Source organism: Mauremys mutica, chromosome 9 (assembly GCF_020497125.1).
Source record: "Mauremys mutica isolate MM-2020 ecotype Southern chromosome 9, ASM2049712v1, whole genome shotgun sequence".
In the NCBI taxonomy this organism is placed as follows: Eukaryota; Metazoa; Chordata; order Testudines; family Geoemydidae; genus Mauremys; species Mauremys mutica.
Genome location: NC_059080.1, coordinates 67685400 through 67706247, shown reverse-complemented (window position 1 = coordinate 67706247; position 20848 = coordinate 67685400). Strand labels below are relative to the sequence as shown.

The 20848-nt window shown below is 41.4% G+C and overlaps 1 protein-coding gene across 4 annotated transcripts in view; it reads left to right on the top strand.

The window, feature by feature from the left end:
* PAX3 (paired box 3) overlaps window positions 1–20848 on the top strand; it is a 103937-nt gene that overhangs the window by 70061 nt on the left and 13028 nt on the right. For 2 of the 4 annotated variants that reach the window (XM_045029170.1, XM_045029169.1), the window contains exons 5-7: window positions 2057–2262; window positions 18196–18361; window positions 19543–19757. In XM_045029170.1, the coding sequence (XP_044885105.1) occupies window positions 2057–2262; window positions 18196–18361; window positions 19543–19757 (587 nt within the window). The remainder of the gene's footprint in view (window positions 1–2056; window positions 2263–18195; window positions 18362–19542; window positions 19758–20848) is intronic. The other 2 variants (XM_045029171.1, XM_045029172.1) reach the window with 1 other exon arrangement.

Sequence of the window (20848 nt, the reverse complement as noted above, 5' to 3'; positions counted from 1 at the left end):
CAGTATACACTTCATAGGCCTCATAGATATGGGGATACAGAGCAACTGCACAGAACCATATGTCTGAGCTCTCCCAGCATCCATGTTACTATCTTCTCCCCATAGAGACTAGGAAACTAGGAGAGGTGAGCTTGAGCTGCAAAATCACTTCTAGATCTGAGCTTCTTCATATGTGGGGGAAGTTGGATCTGGGGATTTGTTTGTTTAATAAACATAATAAAAATAAAGTCCAGTTGCAAAGTATGGATCTGATCTGAATCTAACCAAACTTTGGGAGTGTTTAAACAAGCATTTTTGGTTAGGCTCATTTCTAGAAACAAAACAATGAGAAACAGAACAATAGAGCCATTATGTTAGTCACTTAACTATATTCTTTTCTAGACATGATTAATCTACTGCATAGAAATTACAAGGACAAGTTCTTGAAATACATTTGGAGTATTTTGGTCTGTATAAGAATCTGATAAGAATTTAAATCTCGATTTCTCTGTAATCCTTACATTATTTTCTTTAATCTTTGCCCTTGCTGATGACCTAAAATGTTTGTAAATGTCACAGTGTAATCAAGGCTCTTGCCCATTTGTAGGGGAAAGTCAGCTGAGGTAGGGGAGCACCGTCATGCAATCTGTCAGTAACCCCTGTTCCACAGGGGCATCTTGCATTGGCTGTGCAGCCCAGAAGGTTAGCAGAGCCAGCCTGGGCAGATCTAGGGAACCTATGGGATGCACTCATTTAGCACATCTCCCAGGCTGCCTCTGTTAGTGTGGAAAACTTATGGTGTCCCAGCTGGAACATGACCGTAGTCTCCTATGGTGGAATCCCAGGAAGACTGAAGGGGGAGGGTTGAGGGATATAATATTCCAGTGGGATGATCCTTATTTTGTTTAGGACAGAGTTTTAATCGTTAGACACACATTCTGGTGTCAGAAAAGCACCTATACTATTTTGACCTAATTCATCCCTGATGCAGGTCAGTTTAATCAATCGGACAGAACCTGGCCCTTCATGTGTATTTTTATTTCTGCTAAAAGCAATTGTACTTTTTGTGCCAGCAACTGATATGCAGCTAATAAAAACAATGGTTCAACTTCTGCCATCCTTAATTGAGCAAAATTCCATTGAAGAACTTGGCCCTTATCAACGAGCTGAGTAATAATTGACAATACAGTGGAGAATAAGGTCAAACACAAACTACAGCTCTTAGTATATGCTCAGTGCTCATATTCCTATATAAGCTCCCTACACAATACTAGATGAGATCTTATATGAGCATTAACACTTGTCCACACCTACTAGCAGAATCTCAGGAAGGCACAAGATAGATAAGTAGCAAATGATTATGAAAATATAATCCTGTTGAATTATACTTGTATGGATGTGGAAGTACCATGCAGATTTGCAGAACTGGACAAATAATGCAAAAGATGTTATGCAAATATTTAATCACATTTAAAAATGAATTTGCTTCAGATATGCTCATGTCCTTTTTGTATTCGATTTCCATAATAATTTGAGCAATCAGGTTTTACTGACACATCTATGAAAAAAGAATTTCAAAGTCACACTCACGGGTATTCATTGGGGCAGAATTTTAAATTAGCTGCAAGTGCTTATTTGTTTTCTCAATCAGGAGAAAGGATCAAGACTGTATGGCTTATCTGACCAATGAAAATGAAGCAGTACAGATCGAATTTCAAATACCTGCAATAATCTGATAGAGTAAAAAATTCATTGAATATGTTTGAATAACAAATACATTCAAGGAAATCATAATCTGCTTCCAGATATCCCAGGGCCAGGAAAAGAGGATACATTCATTGAACAAATGGTTGAGAATTATTCATTCATCTCAGCAAATGTACCAGTAATACACTGTAATGTAGCATTTACTTCTGCTCTCAGATTAGAGTGTATCCATTCTAGAATCAAGTTTACCAAATGAATCAAGATTTATATATGAAGCTATTTATTTCCCAGTGGAAAAAAATAATCATGGATTACTTTTTCTTTTGGTTTTGTCAGCTAGAACCTTATTGCTCCCTGATTTTTCTTCCAGCATCAGCACCCCAATCTGATGAAGGCTCTGATATAGATTCTGAACCAGATTTACCTTTAAAAAGAAAGCAGCGTCGTAGTCGAACAACCTTTACTGCAGAACAACTAGAAGAACTGGAAAGAGCTTTTGAGAGGACCCACTACCCTGATATTTACACTCGGGAAGAACTTGCACAGAGAGCCAAACTTACTGAGGCTCGGGTTCAGGTACATGTTTAAAAAGCTGTCTAAAAAAGCAGTTCCTTTTCTGTCATTGCATAGGTTTATTAGAAAGCTGAGAGGTCATTTTGTTTATGTTCTTGCACAACTATAATGTGGGATAAAAGGAAAAATGAGAAGCCAGGTTGTTTATAAGCTCAGTTGTTGGGTTGTTTGTTGTTGTTGTTGTTTTTTTTTACACCAACCAATGGACAATGGCTTTCCGATTTTCATAACAGTGGATAACTTTGAAGGAGAGTTTTTTGTTGTTTACAGATCATGGTACACTTACAATGAATGTAATGGAAAGAGAATAGAGAAAAAAATTATCTGTTTTCCCAATTTGTTTAATTTGCACATTTGACAACACTTTGTATATAGTCCGTTTCTCTGTTTTCCCCACTATAATTAATTAGCTAGTTTCTCCTGGTTTGTATTGGACAGCAACATGGGAGAGAATTAAAAAAAAAAAAAAAGGGAAAATTTGACTGAAAACCACAAAAGTTGACAGGGTGACTCAGGTGTTTACTACCTGAAACTATTGCACTTTAACTTATGAAGTTGATGAGATTTCAAGTATATGGTGTCTCCTTTCATCTCCATTGTCACTTCAATTAAGAAATCCTTGGACATACATATTTTCAAAATAATATGGATCTGAGTAAATGTAAACAAATTAAAAATCTGATGGAGAAAATAGTGGGATTATATAAATAGGCATAAAGTGGGTTTCCAACCCCCACATTTGGCCAATTCTGGAATGGACTGTCCCAAAGAGTTTAGGTTCAGAGTGCATCAGACACTTTCTGCTTCATGGTGGCCAAAGGGAACTGCTTCCTGCTGTGGCAGAGCTACAACCTTGTCCCCGTGGGTCCCGCGCTTCCAGGCGGTTTATGCTAGCTTCAGAGGCTCACTGCAACACTCCACGTAGCCCTTCTCTCTCTAGGGCCAGGGTTACAGTCTACTGAGCCCTTTTCATCATAAGCCAGCAAAGAGGTTGGTGAGAGAACTCCCACAGTTTCTGTTGCTCCTACGGCCTCTTACCAAAACAGTTTAGCCTCCTGTTCTGACAGGGGCCGGCTTCCCCTCCCAGGAGGTGTTTCTGTAGTGGGGGGTTGGGCGGAACCCAGGCCAACCCTCTGCTCTGGGTTCCAGCCCAGGGGCCCTAATGGTAGCAGCTGTTGGCAGCCGACCTTCCACTGCCAGAGTTGCTACATTTCCCTGGGCCACTTCCCCACAGCTCTCCTGCTTCTCCCTTCTTCACCCTTACCTTAGGGCTCCCTTACCAATGACTTGAGGGTGTCTTCATTAATGAGCCCTTCAGCTGCACTTCCTCTCCTCTGACTCCCTGGCTCTCTTTGGCCTGACTGGAGTGAACCCTTTTATAGCATCAGAGGGGTCTTAATTAGAATCAGGTGCTTAACAGCCTCACCTGACTCTTTGCAGGTTAATTGGAGTCAGGTGTTCTCCTTAGCCTGGAGCAGCCCCTGCTCTGGTCACTCAGGGAACAGAAAACTGCTTATCCAGTGGCCAGTATATCTCCCTTCTACTACTCTGCTGTACCTCCACCCTGGTTCTGAGGCCCGCCGGGGATATCAGTTGGCGGCTCCTTCACGGGGCCGTGAGCATGGGCATGTACTTGGTGCGGTTCACCCATATCCCGGACACCTGCCCCTTCTGTGGCGTGAGGGAAACCCTGGCATACGTTTATCTGGAGTGTGCCAGGTTGCAGCCCCTATTCTGGCTCCTCTTAGATATATTATTACATTTTTGGTTGCACTTTTCCTTTCACCTGTTCATTTACGCACTCCCCATCCGAGGCCCCACAAAGTCGCGGGACCTCCTTGTCAACCTCTTCTTGGCCCTGGCCAAACTGGCCATCTACAAAACCAGGGAGAGGAGGTTGGCCAACGGGATTTCCTGTGACTGTGGGGCCTATTTCCACTCCTCAGTCCGTTCACGCATCCGGGCAGAGTTCCTCTGGGCGTCGTCCGCTGGCTCCCTTGATGCCTTCGAGGAGCAGTGGGCGCTGTCTGGGGTTCTCTGCTCGGTGTCCCCGTTAGGTTCCCTATGTTTAGCCCTTTGACCACACTCCTGTCCCTGTTATTTCATTAGTTGTCCCCCAGAATTACTTGGTTATCCAGGTCCTGTGGATCCTTCCCTTAGGTTTGGGGGGAGGTCCTTTGGCTACCAATAAGACTACTCTGCTGTACCCAACTGGCCTGGGTCTATCATACTACCAAACCCAAAATCATACAAAACTTGCCTGGTTTGGAGTTCCATTACTAACTGAAGACAAAGATCAGATTGCTAACAATTGTGATTCATTTCAAAGGATTTGAGCTAATCTTGAGTGGTCTTGGGTAAGCTTAACTTTGGGTGTTGAACTCAGGCAAAATGTGTGTCTGCACATATTTCAGGAAGGAAAACAAATGAAATTTGGTTGCTTTGGCTGAATTTTGCTTTGATGTTTTGAGTTCTTTTGAAGTTGAACCTGAGGGGGGTCCAAATCCCTGTAAATTGAAACAAATAACCAAAAATATTGCACTAACCCTTGCAAAATAAGAGTGCCAATTGCAACACAGCTCTGTTGCTATATATACTTCCTCACGGATCCAGCCATTTTGAATTTTGTCCATTTTTGACTTTCTTACTGAAGTGTTCACAAAGCTCTCATAACTATCCTGTTACAATTAGGAAAGCAAATCTACTGCGTGGATGAACCGTAGTTCTTTGAGAAGATAAACTCAATGAGGCATAGTTCCATTATTACCTTTACTGAGAATGAAAAGCCAACAAAACAGATGACAGCATCTTAAATGGAATTGTACTGCACTAGACTAAACTCGGCAGTGACAATGGGATGTGCTGTGCACAAATATAACAACTATGATTTTCTACACTAGGTCTATTAGGAGTAAGAATAGCTTCTTGGGTATGGTGTTCCAGTCTACATTAACTTTAATGTCAACTGTGAAAAACAATAAAACAGTTATTAATATTTTTCTTAATTAGTGACCCACAGTTGGAAGAAAAGCAGAACTCTCATTAACATAACAGCTGTCTTAATGTGGCTTTAACCCTGTGACTTCTTACATTCCTTATGACTTCCTCTGTTCCCTTGAGACTCTCACCAATGCTATGATCTACAGCCTCACAAATTCCCTAGTACATCTAACATATGGATCTTTGACTTAACCCAGCATGGAAGGAAAGATCCCAGTCAATCAATGATTAAAATGCCAGAACTAAACCTTTTCTGGATTAAAGAGGAGTTTCATCTGAAATAGCCAGTCTGTGGGTACGTGCTTAGTCTTCGCCATCTGCCTGGAACACTAGAAGTCTGCCAAAGTAGTTCAGCACTAGTTGAAGATTGTACACAGTGTTGCATAAAACACATGTATGAAGGACATGATCTAAAAGAAGAATCATAAAAGGAAAATTGCAAAGTGATTTAAGGATGAGGAGGTGGATGGCTATAATGACATGGCATTCGTAGTTTTGCTTAATCATCTTTCACTGATTTACATTTTTTTTTTGGTGGGTAACAATCATAGACTCATAAGACTGGAAGGGACCTCGAGAGGTCATCTAGTCCAGTCCTCTGCACTGACGCAGGACGACCCCTGACAGGTGTTTGAAGATTTTTAAGAGCAGGTTAGACAATGATGGAGATTCCACAACCTCCCTAAGCAATTTATTCCAGTGCTTAACTACCCTGATAGTTAGGAATTTTTTCCTAATGTCTAACCTAAACTGCCCTTGCTGCAATTTCAGCCCATTGCTTCTTGTCCTATCCTCAGAGGTTAAAGAGAACAATACGATAGAAGCCTAGAAAAATGATCATTATCAATAGCTATGTCATTCCCCCGCCCGGCTACCATAACAGCAGATACTGTTTTTATCATGCAGGAAGCCACTGTTGTGTGTCAGTTACTAGTCTTTATACACTATGAAATATCTGCCAAAACCAATCCTGCCCCTGCCCCCCCCCAGCCCTCTTTGGGGCACCATGTACTCCAGAAAGAGTCCGGACAAAGCAGTTCCTTTACTCCTCTGCATCCAGGGGCTGCAATTCTGCCTGGCCCTTAATCAGGACACACACGATCTAGGCAGCATCTAGCCCTAACAGAACATCATAACTGAATCCAAAATCACAGATGCTAGGAAGCTTGGAAATGCAAAGTTAAGACTGTCTTTAAAAGCCTCCCCTGTGCATTAGAAAATAAGATACATGGTCACCCAAAGAATCATAACTTTGCTCTCGCTTTCCAACCTATGCACTCATCATGGCACGTTATTTGTAAGACATTTGGGCATGCCTACACGGGGACATTTTCTGGCAGGTTTAAAAAACCAGTCTGCTAAACTGATTTAAAAACTGGTTAGAAATGTAGTGTAGATCCAGTTTGAGGTGTCCTGACCCATTTTTACTGAATCAGTTTGACGACCACCTCCCGGTTAGAAAATGTCTCCAGTGTAGACAAGCCCTTTGATTAAGGACTTTTAAATGTGGGGCTTGATTTTTGCCCAGTGTCCAAGCTCTGCTTGGTGCAGGGAAGAGGAAGGGGACCAATTTCTTCTCCTTGATTCTGTGCTGGCATGGCCAGGATATCAGAGCAACCAAAAAATTGCTCCAACTTTGTCACCATTGCTAGGTCCTCAAGGACTTTACACCAGTGGAAGATTGGTGTAATAGAGAGGTGTTCCACTTCTCTGCCCCCTGCATGCCTCTTTCCTTCACCGGCACACTCTCTACAGTGAGAGGTGCAAAGGGGCCAGATCATAACCATGAATCAGACCCAATATCTTGATAAGGCTCTAAGACATTCACAGCCTGTTGTAGACAACTTAAATCGCTCCAGCCAAGCTGTAGATTATCTGTATACTTGAGGAACTCTGAAGAACATGGCTTTTGAGATGTACATTCCCTACGATCCTGTGCCCTAGGAACGTAATCTATCTAATTTCTTTGCTAGCCTTTACAAAGTTTATAGCATTGTAAGATATGACAGCTTTGTATCTTTTTGAACAGTTTTGCAGTATGACACTTACTTTACATTTGAAAAGCCATATATTTGCAGAGTGAGGGACTATCCCTAATGTGATAAATTTTGGTGAAGAGATGTGAAATCCTGTCCTTTCCACATGATTGTGTATGGCCTTGAAGATGGCCCAAGGAATAATAGACCAATGAGACTAACTTTCATACCTGGAAAGATACTTGAACCAATTAAACAATCAGTATGTGAGCACCTAAAGATTAATAGATTTATTAGGTATAAGCAGCATGGATTTATCAGGAACAAATTATGACAAACCAACCTAATTCCCACCCCCTCTTTTTTTTGGACAGGGTTGCTGGCCTAGTGGTGAGGGGAAAAGCAGTAGATGTGATATACCTTGACTGTAATAAGGCTTTTGACAGTCCCACATGACAGTTTCATTACCAAACTAGGGAAATGTGGCCTAGATTAAATTACTATAGGGTGGGTGAACAACTGGTTGAAAGACCATACTCAAAGACAGTGGTTTGCTATCAAACTGAGAGGCCATATCTAGTAGGATCCCACAAGGGTCAGTCCTGGATCTATCCAATATTATCATTAATAATAATGGATAATGGAGTGGAGAGCATACTTATAAAATGTGAGGATGACACCAAGATTGGAGGGGTTGCCAGCATTTTGGAGGACAGGGATTACAATTCAAAAAGACCTTGACAAATTGGAGAACTGGCCTGAATTCAACAAGATGAAATTCAATAAAGACAAGTTCAAAGTTCTTCTTCACGCAGCGCACAGTCAACTTGTGGAACTCCTTACCTGAGGAGGTTGTGAAGGCTAGGAGTATAACAATGTTTAAAAGGGAACTGGATAAATTCATGGTGGCTAAGTCCATAAATGGCTATTAGCTAGGATGGGTAAAGAATGGTGTCCCTAGCCTCTGTTCGGCAGAGGATGGAGATGGATGGCAGGAGAGAGATCACTTGATCATTGCCTGTTAGGTTCACTCCCTCTGGGGCACCTGGCATTGGCCACTGTTGGTAGACAGATGCTGGGCTAGATGGACCTTTGGTCTGACCCAGTACGGCCGTTCTTATGTTCTTATGTATTAAAGAAGCAAAACTGAAATGAATAACTACAAAATGGGAAATAATGGACTAGGTGGTAACATTGCTGAAAAGCAGTTGGAGATTATAGAGGATTGCAAATTAATATGAGTCAGTGCAATGCAGTTGCAAAAAGGCTAATATCATTCTGGAGTGTATTAACAGAGGTGTTGTATGTCGGCAATAGTGAGGCCTCAGCTGGAGGACTGGAAAAACGTGGGTAAAATGGAGAGAGTCCAGAAGAGAACAACAACAATTGATAAAAAGTTTAGAAAATTTGACTGATGAGGAAAAGCTAAAAAAACTGGGCATTATTCTTAAGAAAAGAATGCTGAGGGATGAGCTGGTAAGTCTTCCAATATGTTAAGGGCTGTTATAAAGAGGACTGCAATCAATTGTTCTCCATGACCACGGAAGGTAGGACAGGAAGTAATGGGCTTAATCTGCAGCAAGGAAGATTTAAGTTAGATATTAGGAGAAACTTTCTGTCTGTAAGGGTAGTTAAGCTCTGGAATAGGCTTCTAAGAGAGGTTGTGGAGTCCCCATCATTGGAAGTTTTTAAGAACGAGTTGGACAAACATGTGTCAGGGATGGTCTAGCTTTACTTGGTCCTGTCTAAGCATAGCAGGCTGGACTTGATGACCATCCTGCTCTACATTTCTGTGACTCTATATGGCAGAAGTTTGTTTTAGTCACAGGCGCCAGCTCATTTCTCCAGAGGTACTTGATCCTGGCTCTGCCCAGGCCCCGCCCCCACACCACCCCTTCCCCCAAGGCCCCACGGCCCCACCCTGCCCTGCCTCTTCCCACCCTGTTCCACCCCCATCTCTGAGCATGCCCTGCCCTCACTCCACCCCATCACCCCAATTCCTCCTGCATGCTGCTAAACAGCTGATCGCAGTGGGCGGGAGGCACTGTGGGGGGGAGGAGCTGATTGGTGGGGCCCGATGGTGGGTGCTGAGCACCCACTATTTTTTTCCGTGTGTGCTCCAGCCGTGGAGTACTCATAGAGTCAGCGCCTATCGCTGTAACCATGTAAGGGAGGGGGCACTTTGTATTCATGCCTCAGTAATGTACAATCAGCCCATCAACAAGAATAGGGAAGCCCAGTTAGGTCACCTCTCCATTTTGAAGTCAGTGATGTAATGCAGATGTGTGCTGTTTGAGGGTGGGAATTTCTCAGCTTTCATTTATTCAGTGGGTGCTGCTAATATAGTGGAATTGTTACAATGGAACCGCACTTCCTATGACATTATTCCTTAAGTAATTGATTTGATATGGGAAACATTATTTCCACCTCCACCAAGTTTTTTGCCTGGGAATTTCCTTAGTTTTTTTTTTAAATAAAAGTATTTAAGAGTTGCTTTGTAAGAGGAGTGCCTCACAAACTGTTGGCAGAGGTTGCAGGGGTGGAACCTGCTCTTCCTTAGATTATCCTCTACCTCCATGTGGCTTTCTCCTCCACAGACTGCCCTTGGACCCCCATGTGCCTATGCCCCTACAGTTGCCCCCAAGGAGGCCATCTGCAGTCTGTGTATGCCTCTGATTTAGCACCACATTCTGCCACCTATACTCATATTAACTAGTACCTTACTCTCTGACTAATCCAATTGAGAGTGATAGAACTACTCATAAAGTATTACTAAGCATGAATAATGATAGCAAATTCTGGTTCTTAATAAGTAAATAATTTCCATTCACAACTTCCCTGTAATTAATCAAAGGCAACAGATTACACCAGATATGGAATTTCTAGACTAACACCTCAATTTTAGTTATGATATGCTAAAGAAAAAATAAATAAGAAAAACATTCACAAAGTGAAAACATCTATTTTTATGTTGTCTCTTCTCTCCCAAATCCCTTGTTTGTTTTGTTTCGGACTTTACAGGGAAAAAAATCATGTGTGTGAAAATTCAGATTGATTCTTTAAAATAAAAAAAAAAGAAAAAGAAAAAAATTAGTGTGCCGATGGCATATTTCAAAATCCAACTTACAGTGGTGAGCTTGCTACTGCCTTATTTATGGAGCAATGCTATGTAACAGACTAATCAGCTCAGCTGCAAGTGGAAAAACTCTTCTGTCTAGAAGTCTCAAGTCGTTTTTTAAAAAAATAGATATCCTTTTCACAGATATTTAGTTACATGTATTTTTTTCTTTCTTTTGTGCTTTTCTGTAAGAATGGGATGGGGAGGGGAAAGGAAGGCAAAAGAGAGTGACAAAGAAGTTGCCATCGCTTTTGTTAGGTTTTAGTGAGCTTTTCAAATTGAAAATTGAAAATCCAATCCAGTGGATTTAATAGTGTCTTTTTTTTTTTTTTTTGGAGTAACAAACTGAATTCATGTGCTAGGCAGTCACTGAAAAATGATGTGAAAGGATGAGCTGTGTCAAGAGTGAAGACTTTACTGAAGCTGCATTCCCCTAAAGTAGATTGAGTGAGTAGTCCAAACTACTCAGCCTACCCCTGTGGGATAGAAGATGGGTAGTGTAAGGTATAGATTCAGGGACACTGACCGCCTTTTGGCACATCTCTGTTGTTAATCCTGCTTTGCTATAAGTAACAGAATCTGTTTTGAGGCACATCCATTTTACATCATGTAGAGAAGAAAAGAAAGAAAATACTTTGTACAGTTTGGTAGAAAATATCCACATAATTACAGACATTTTTCTGGAGAGAGGCAGGAATTTATCTTGGTAAATTATTTAACTATAGATCTATACTGGCCAAAAAAAAGGTTCAGTGTTTAAGTATGGTGGTGAAGAAAGGAAATAATTCTGTGATCCTGTTTTCCAGTTCTCGGCTGCCAAGGGCTTGAATTTGGGGCATTTTAATTGGTAAATATATGTTAAAAAACAAGTAAATTGAAATATTTTCTGAGAATACTCAACTACAGTATTTTAGAAGTTATTAAACAAAAAGACTAAATCTGGGATTTTTGAAGAAATTTAAGGGAGTTAGGTGCCTTGAATTTCAATGGAAGTTGGGCGCACAATACCTCTTTGGAAATCCCAGCTTAACTGTTTTGTGAAATGTCTCTGATGTTGTCAGCCCAATGGAAAACTGTCCGTATCACAAAACCCACCACCATAATGGGGACCCCTCTTGGCAGAATCAACAGAAAGGCCATGGTCTGAATAGGCATGGAACCTGAATTGCCCTCTGACGTTCGGAGGAGCTGGAACAGGATGGGGGCACATTGGTGGGGCATTGTGAGGAAGCTGACCTATCAGTGGTGTATCTATTCCAGGGACACACAGGACCTGATTCTCAACTCCTTGCTCAGAGTAAGCTCTTAGGGTCTGATCCAAAGTCCACTGACACAATGGAAAGACTGATTTCTATGGGCTTTGGATAAGGCCCTTGTTTTCTTTGAGACGTTTTGATTGAGGGAGGAATGGAGGACTAGCCTCTAAGGATATGTCTATACTACCTGCTGGATCGATCCAGCGGGGGTCAATTTATTGGGGGTCTAGTCTAGACGCGATAAATCGACCCCTGAGCGCTCTCCCGTTGACTCTTGTACTCCATCGCTGGGAGAGGCACAGGCAGAATCTACGGGGGAGTGGCAGCAGTCAACTCACCGCAGTGGAGACACCATGGTGAGTAGGTCTAAGTAAATCGACTTCAGCTACGTTATTCACGTAGCTGAAGTTGGGTAACTTAGATCCATTTCCCCGTGCCCTCTTCTCTGCCCCGTGTAGACCAGGCCTTAGAGAACTCCTGACTCCAGAGCTGTTACTGTCAATGCAGTGCCTTTTGCAGCACTAACTTAACACAAACACTTTAAGAAAAAAAATCCCTAACGTAAAATAAAGAAAAACACTATCAAGCAAAGGGAACAAATTCTTTGGCTTAAGTTAGAAATGTCATTAACAATACATCAGTCTTTTGACTTTGATATATTTTCCAGACTGCATTTAGTGCAAAATATCCACTAGTCTCTTGCAAAATTCACTTTTCAAATGTTTTGCCCATTTGGTTGAAAGATCTTACTGCCTTAAAAGCACATAGAAAACTCTCTGTTTATGATAAGACTGTTGAAATGTCAAGGCTAATCACATTAGTGTGATCCCAAGTGAATAACAGCATCTTTTAAGGAGTACTCAGTCAAAATCTAGGAAATACAACATTGGCTCAATCAGTTACAAACTGCTTAAACAAAATATGATAACAAAAGGCAAGACATATGTATTAGAAATTAGAGATAGAAAAGGTCTATTAGGTAATCTAGTCCATTCTTTGCCCGTGCAGAATTCTTCCCTTCAGCATATACCTGAGTGATTTCTCCAGTCTACTTTTAAAAGTGCCTCCATTGAGAGAGTCTCCAATATTTCCTTTAGGAGACTATTCCTCATTCTGTTATAATTCATTATCAGGAAAATATTACTGAGTATCAGCTTAGATGTCATCCTCTGTACCTAGGAAGACTTCCCTCTGTGTTTTGCTAGAAATCCTCTCCCTCTGTGTTTTTTTTTTAACACCCTTCAAATATATTCAATTGGAGACTGTAGAGACTTTTCAAAAGTACCTGAGTCCCATGTTCAAAAATGAGTGATTAGGAGCCTAAGTCTCATTGAAAGTCAATAGAAATTAAGCCTCTAAAGCCTGGGTCCTCAAAAGTATTTAGCTGCCTAACTCCTATTGAAACCAGTGGAAGTTAGGTATCCAAATAGCTTTTAGGATCTGAGTCTAAGTACCTAAGTCCCTTTGCTCCCAAGTCACTTAGGTACTTTGAAAAGTTTACCCTGTGTTTTTATATGTGTTTGCATTGCATCTAGCATGATGATGCCCTTGTTAGGGCCTGTGTGTGCTACTATAATTCAAATATTAAATAATATATCATATTTCCTATTAGGGGTCAACACTGCATAGAGGTATTAACATATGCTTTGGATGTATGTTATGTGGCAGCCTGATTGTGCATCACTTTTGCTTGCACAAACAATTCACGGTAGTAGTGACTATTCTACATGTCGCACTACAATGCTCAGTGCTTAGGGCCTGCTCTCCCATTGATCAGTTCCTGCATTGATCCTTTGCCTGCTATTACTTGTGAGGGCTAGTTACACTGTATAATCAAAATGTAAAATAGCTGAGTCGCTGGTGTTTTGGTTCTACCAGATGTTATAGTGCAAAATGGACAATGTTAACATTTGGTGATAATTATTGTGCTCATAGCAGAGGAGTAAGGAAAGAATGCAAAGGCATTATAGGCTCTCCTAGATCTGAGGAAGTAATTCATTATATAGGGACTTTCACATAAGTTAAGTCAAAAGAGTGGGAAACACTACTTTTCTGATGTGATGTATTGATGCTGTTTGAACTGCTCTGTGAATGAAGAAAGAGTTTCCAGTGTGTTTGCTTGTGATGGTGTGATTTTTGTTAAGCCTTGGGGCTGATTTACTGCTGTGTTACTCCCGTTTTGCACCATCTAACTCCACTGATTTCAATGGAGTTACACAGTGGAAAACTGGAGTAACACAGTTGTAAATCAGGTCTCCAGTGGTTACATATATAGTAAGGATCTAGCTCAGGGGTCGGCAACCTTTGGCCCGTGGCCTGCCAGGGCAAGCACCCTGGCAGGCCGGGCCAGTTTGTTTACCTGCTGCGTCCTCAGGTTCGGCCAATTGCAGCCCCGCTAGTGGCCATGGTTCACCGCTCCAAGCCAATGGGGGCTGCAGGAAGAGGTGTGGGCCGAGGGATGTATGGGAGCTGTGATTGGCAGAACCTGCGGATGTGGCAGGTAAACAAACCCGCCCGGCCCGCCAGGGTGCTTACCCTGGCAGCCCGCGTGCCAAAGGTTGCTGATCCCTGATCTAGATAATATTTGTGAGCATGTTTACTTTGTTTTGAATTTTTCTGAAGTCAGCTGACACTATAGGAAAATCTAAAATCTATAGCCTAATAGTAAAAGTTGTCATGCTACAATATCCAAGGTTATGGGTTCAAAACATCAGTGTGCTCATTTTTAAAAATTAAGGACCGTTTGTACTGAGTTTATTAGTGCCTTAACTTGTGGGACCTCATTCTCCTCTCTCACTAATTTTGTACTGTTGTAACTCCATTTATTTCATTGTGGTTACTCCTGATTTACACCAGCATGAGTGCAAAGAGAATCAGGCAAGCAGTTTCTATATAATTCTAAAATGGTTAATAGTTAGTACATTACATATAAAATGCATCATAATAAAACTGGCCCTTCATATGCAACGTTATAAACACCATCCTCTAGTCTAGTCCATACAGTCTTGTGGCTTGATGTAAAAGTCACAATGAGATTTACAAAGAAAGTCAAATTTGAAAATATATATTTGTTTGTTAATTTTAAACTGTTTGATTTGTAAATTCATTGAGCTGAAATTTATGAACTAAAGCTCCACATCTATTTAACATCTGACTAAACACTAGATGGCTTTAGTTAAATTCCTCTTCACTAAGTGGAAGTTCTGCCAATACTGCTCACTAGATTATGCAAAATCAATTTTCATAGATATTACCCAATAAAACAGCTGCCCCAATGTAGCATGTCCCAATTAAGTAGGATTACAGTGGTAATATTTTAGGCCCTGACAGGATCTATGCAGATTGGCTCCTGCACCTATGTAGAGCCCCACAGAAGTCAGTGGAGTGGCATGTCGGTAGATCCATGGGAATATCCATTTGCAGGATCAAGACCTTACACTGTAAGTTTGTCAAAGCATTGTAAGCAGTCAAAAAGGCTAACAGTATGTTAGCATCTATTAGGAAAGGGGTAAAAAAACCCCAGAAAATATCATAATGCCACTTTAGAAATCCATGGTGTTCCCACACCTTGAATATTGCATGCAGTTCTGGTCACCCCATCTCAGAAAAAATATAGTGGAACTGGAAATGGTTCAGAGAAGGGCAACAAAGATGATCAAGGATACAGAACAGCTTCCATATGAGGACAGACAAAAAGATTAGGGCTGTTCTGATTAGAAAAGAGTCGACTAAGAGGGATGTTATAGGTCTATCAAATCATGAGTGATGTGGAAAAAGTGAATAGAGAGTATTATTTACTCTCTCTCACAATACATGGCTGACCTCAGGCACAATGGAATTCTCTACAACAAGGATAAAGCTTGTCTGACGGGGAGAAAGAGCTTTCTCTGGGGTCAGTCCAGAACTGGAACAAACTCCCACAAATCTCACCAAACCTTCTGTTCCAAGTGGAAGGCACCTTTCTTCGACGTGCATTCTCTAACAGAAACACAGAGCAGTGTGTGTATTTAAAAGAGAAACCGAAAAAGAACAAAACCTAAACTGCACACACAATTCTCCCCTAGCCCTCCCTCCCACCCACGGGGGAAGGAGAGGATGAGGGAGAAAACAAACCACATGGTAGACATTTGTCACATTTCTTAACATGATTCTGGAAGAAGGTCAGATGCTATGGAGTTGAGGGCAATAGAAGAACCTATATGGAATAGAACTGAACTATTCTAGGATCTTTCTCCTTCCCTTTCCTCTATAAAATGGAGTTGATACCCACCTCACAGTGGTGTTGTAGAGCTCAATTAATGTTTATAAAACATGTTAAGATCTTCAGATAACCTGGTGACCTGAGGAAGGGAGAGTTGTGCATAAGGTGCTGGTTAGTGAATGATTGGGGGGAGGGTATCAGTCATAGCTTGTGTGTAGGCGATGCTGCTACCCATTGCCTCCTCAGCCCCATTTCTCTTTTCCAGTCCCCATTTCACCCCTCTCTCTTTCCCTTCCATGCTTCCCCCCAGGGCTCTTCTTCAGAGCTACCTCACTCCATCTTCTCCCTCTTGAACCCTTCTCTCTTCCACAAGGTACCACATCTGCTTTATGCAGCTGCAGGGGCAACAAAAAGTAAATGTTTTATTGTGGGACTGATGAGGTAATTAAAGGGGTTCAGAAGAGAGTGAATAAATATGTGACTCTGGAGGAAGAGAAAGATGGGGGAAAGAAATTGGTCAGGGCTTAAGCAGTCTGGAGGATAGGAAGAAGAGTCCAAAACTGGTGGATCTGGGTCTGCCCTGACTACTATTCACCAAATAATCCTCTCTTTATCCATTGACTCCTTGCCTGTTCAAGGAGGCCCCAGCAATAACACTATGGCCTTTGGGTTGTTCCAGAAGGGGAAGCGCCATGTGCAACAGAAATAAGGAGGGGTGCCTGCAGAGGAGGTGGAAAAGAGGTTCCATCGGTCCCCCTAGCCAAAATATCAGTCCAGCTCTGTGCGATGCTGCGAAACTGGGAAAGATACACCGAAACACTCAACACTGGCAGAAGAAGGGTCTATATGGGGCCAGTTCTCATTATACAGTGGCACAGCCACCCAATTTGAAGTCAAATGGCTTTGTATAGTCTCAGAGTGATGCCTGTGGAGCAGCATATGTCGGACGGACAGAGGGCATGATGACCCAAACCTACCCAAGTGCTATTATGTCCCTTAGAATGCAGGATGCTTGAGAGGTGCAACACGGTAGTGTCTTTCAGACATTGTATAGCATTATGTTTTCTGGCCACAAATCATGTCACTCCTAGAAAGCTGATTTGTATTATTTAGATCGGTGGTTCCCAACCTGGTCTGTAGAGCACTTGGTGGTGGTCAGTGATGAGCTGGCTGGTCACATGGGTATAATCTGCTCCTTGTTACCACCAGCTAAATTATATTTAAAAATAGCTAAACATAAATTAGACATTGTCTTAATATTAATTTTCCATGGAGTAATTGGTGCAGTTGCTGCAGGACTAGTATGTGATTGTGAGCGAGAAGGCGGGCAGTCTGCGTAAATATAAATGGGAGGGTAGACGGCTGTGAGATAATATTCCTCTTAAGATGTGATCCACACTGAAAATGTTGGAGTGTCTCTGATCGAGAAATAGGGCCAGAGTCTCACCTGGTATAAATCAGCATAGCTCCACTGAAGTCACATCAGCCCTGGCCCATTACATTTTTTAACCATAAAAGAGAACTACATTTGTCATAACTAATAACATACAATATATTTCTGACTAAGTAACAAGATTCTGCTTTTTATTTCTCGCCGGTATTCCACTATAAGTAGGTCATGGAGAACTTGGAACATGAATTGAAGATGGTTTGTGTGGAATTACTGTGTTTATTGAAGAAAAGTAGATTTCTAGATAAGATATGCATAGCTAATCCTAAATAATAGCTGGCTTGTGTCTCACACTGGAAACAAATTTCAAGAATGGTTCTATGTGAAAATGTGATCCAGAGTTATGGAGTGTTAGGGTGAGGTGCTGCGTGCATACGAGAGTGCATTAAAAGCTGCTAGGAGGGACTGATTTAATTTGTGTACAAAGGCCTGTGGTGTTCACATTCCATGTTTAAAGTTCTATTCTGTATAGGTTATTGTACTGCCTTCATCACTATAGCATATGAGTGCCTTCCAAGAGTGCATTAAACGGCAAGACTAACATCTGTCATGTTAGGCACTTAAATATATATTTAAGCATCTAAATAAGGGGGAATTGCACGTGCTCATGAGACTTATTTAGTTGTCACCATATGGCTATAGGTACCTAACTTTAATCACCCAAGTTTGAAAATAGTAGGTTAAGTGAATTGGCAGAGGAGGAAGTGCCTGATATGGAGTGTAGGAGTTCTTGACTCTCAGTCCTGTATTCAGACCACTAGATCAAGTAATGTTCTGTCATGGACTTATTTCATTGCCATGAAGATTGACTTGTTTGGTAGATATGGAGCTTTTAGCTTCTTTTCAAATGCAAAATACATTAAAAAGTACCGTTATTTCTAATGTGCCTATGTTAAATGTACAAAATCAAATGTACCTAATTAAAACATTTGTAGGTCTGGTTTAGTAACCGTCGTGCTAGATGGAGGAAACAGGCGGGGGCCAATCAACTGATGGCTTTCAACCACTTGATCCCAGGAGGATTCCCACCCACTGCCATGCCAACCTTGCCAACATACCAGCTGTCTGAGCCCTCCTATCAACCCACCTCCATACCACAAGGTACAGTAGGGGACAGATGTTTCATTTAAACGGCGTTATCCGTCATTTTCCATGTAAACCCACTTTAGAAACATTCTATTCTTCAAAGTTTGAAAATGGTTTGGATGAATGTAGGCCTCAAGCCAGCAAAACTCTTAAATTGAACATGTGACTGTTCCCATTGACTTCACTAGCTTGTGGCCTGATTGCCTATGAATGGTGCCAGTGCCAGACTGACAGCCTTAGCTTGGAGACTGAAGTCCCCTATCCCTGGGAGAGGTACAGCATTGGCAGGGGTTGTGCAAATGTCCCCATCCTCTCCCGCCATTATGTCTCAACTCTGCCATGTTCCAGTGCATGGTGGAGGATAGGTCGTCAATTACTATGTTCATTCAATCTTCTCTATTGCGAGTGACAACTGCCAACTGGAAATTTTTATGCCTGATATGTGTCCAATAGGAATTGGACTGAAGTTGCCAACCACCTCACACATGTACTGAATAGCCATCAGATGATGATAAGTTCCAGTTGCTACTAAAGAGGGGGTCCCAAACTTATTGATGGTTTGGGAAAAATGGAACTTAGATACAGGCTACTTTTGATTTTGATCTTTCAAAGGCAAAACCTGTCTGATAGGGTATTATAAAACCAGCTTCCTGCCTCCCAAAGCTTTGTCTATTGTAGAAGTGGGAGAAATCTGCAACTTTTTATCTAAGCCTCCTGCCTGCTAAACATCAGTGATTTGGTTAAAATAAGATCTGGATCCAAACCAGTGGCGGATAGTTTTACCAAACCAAAATCTGACTAGGGAAATTTTGCAACCCCCCCAACTTGTCTGATTACTAGTCACTACCAACCTGGGCTGAATTCCTACTGATGAACTGGGGAGGAAAGAATATATCCTGTCCATTAGAAGAGCATATGCCCATTAAGCTTCATGTGAGAATCACATCTGCATGTAACTTTCACAATGTAAATGTGTCATGTAGGTCTGACAGAGGCTTATGTCATGTTTTGTTTCATGTTTTTTTTTCCCTCCTGGCCAGTTAAATATTGAGTAATGTTAAATATTCACCTTTGGTTTGGCTAATATTTACCTGCAAGTCCTGATCAGTTCTTCTCAGTGTTGAACTTTACACTGTGAATTTGTTATGTCAGAAAACTGTGTGGAAAATGTATAAATGTGTTCCTTTCCCTTCTAGCTGTGTCTGATCCAAGCAGTACAGTCCACAGACCTCAGCCGCTTCCTCCAAGCACTGTACACCAAAGCAGCCTCCCTTCAAATCCAGAGAGCAACTCTGCGTATTGCCTACCCAGCACCAGGCATGGATTTTCCAGCTATACAGACAGCTTTGTGCCTCCATCCGGGCCCTCAAATCCCATGAACCCTGCCATTGGCAATGGCCTTTCACCTCAGGTCAGTCCTGTGTTTTCAGACAGAGGATTTGCTGTATACCAGAACCAAAGAATCTATTCCCCGAGGCCATAGTATAATGAATTGCCAAATTTAAACCATAATGTATTCTTTATACAAGCCACATGATTTCAGTTTGCTAGCTTCCTTTTTTTCCTACTCGCTGCATCAAAACTCATAGCTTATCTCATAGCTTATCACATTTCATGTGATTTATAAAGTAATTGTGCACACTTCATGTTTACATTCTGTTATTAAGCATTTGTACTGTGCCACTATTTTCCTTGAGATCCATTCCTGGGCAAAGAAAGTTCAACAAAGGTGATCTTGTCTTGTCTAATCAGCTTTTTATGAATACAATGCCTTTTTGAGAGACTATAGGAGTTTTACAAAATGGCCCTAGAAGTAGCAGAGAAGTTATAGTGGGAGAGGCGCAGCTGATGAGCAGTACACATTGGGATGAGCTATAATCAAGTTATAAATACATAAATTAAGAGACTTACCATTCTTGGGAAATATATAAATGCTCAAATGCCATAATTGTTTTTCTAATTTGCGTGAGCTTTTCTTAGGAGATCATGTTAATAAATTGCCTTGATAATTGAGTGTCAAAAGGTTGGTTAAATTTCCTACAAGTGGCATCTGTCTGCAGTTGACATTATTAGCAATTGCTTAAATATACAGTACTTTAGTTTATTAGTGTGAGCTTCGCCCAGGTGTTTGGAAGAGCTGTCCACTAAATTCTGAGAAATGTCACAAAGGGGATGCAATCTATAATTACAATCAGGAATCTCTTCAGGGCTGAGAGTGAGAGTTTTAACAGCTTTATCATCTTTCTACCCTTTTTTCCTCTCAGTGGTTAGAAAAACAGAGAGAAGCTCAGAATGACACAAATGAAAAGTGAAAAGACAATTATACTCAATTACACACTAATCACTGACTATCACCACTGCCTAAGCAGTAAGAGGGCATTCTAATAGGCAGAAAATGAGATTTTAATGGCACAAAGGGTGGCCAAAATAACGACTCATATATCTTTGCCTCCTTCATTTTCTTCAACTTGTGGTTTGCATCTCGGGAATACAGTTCCTGGT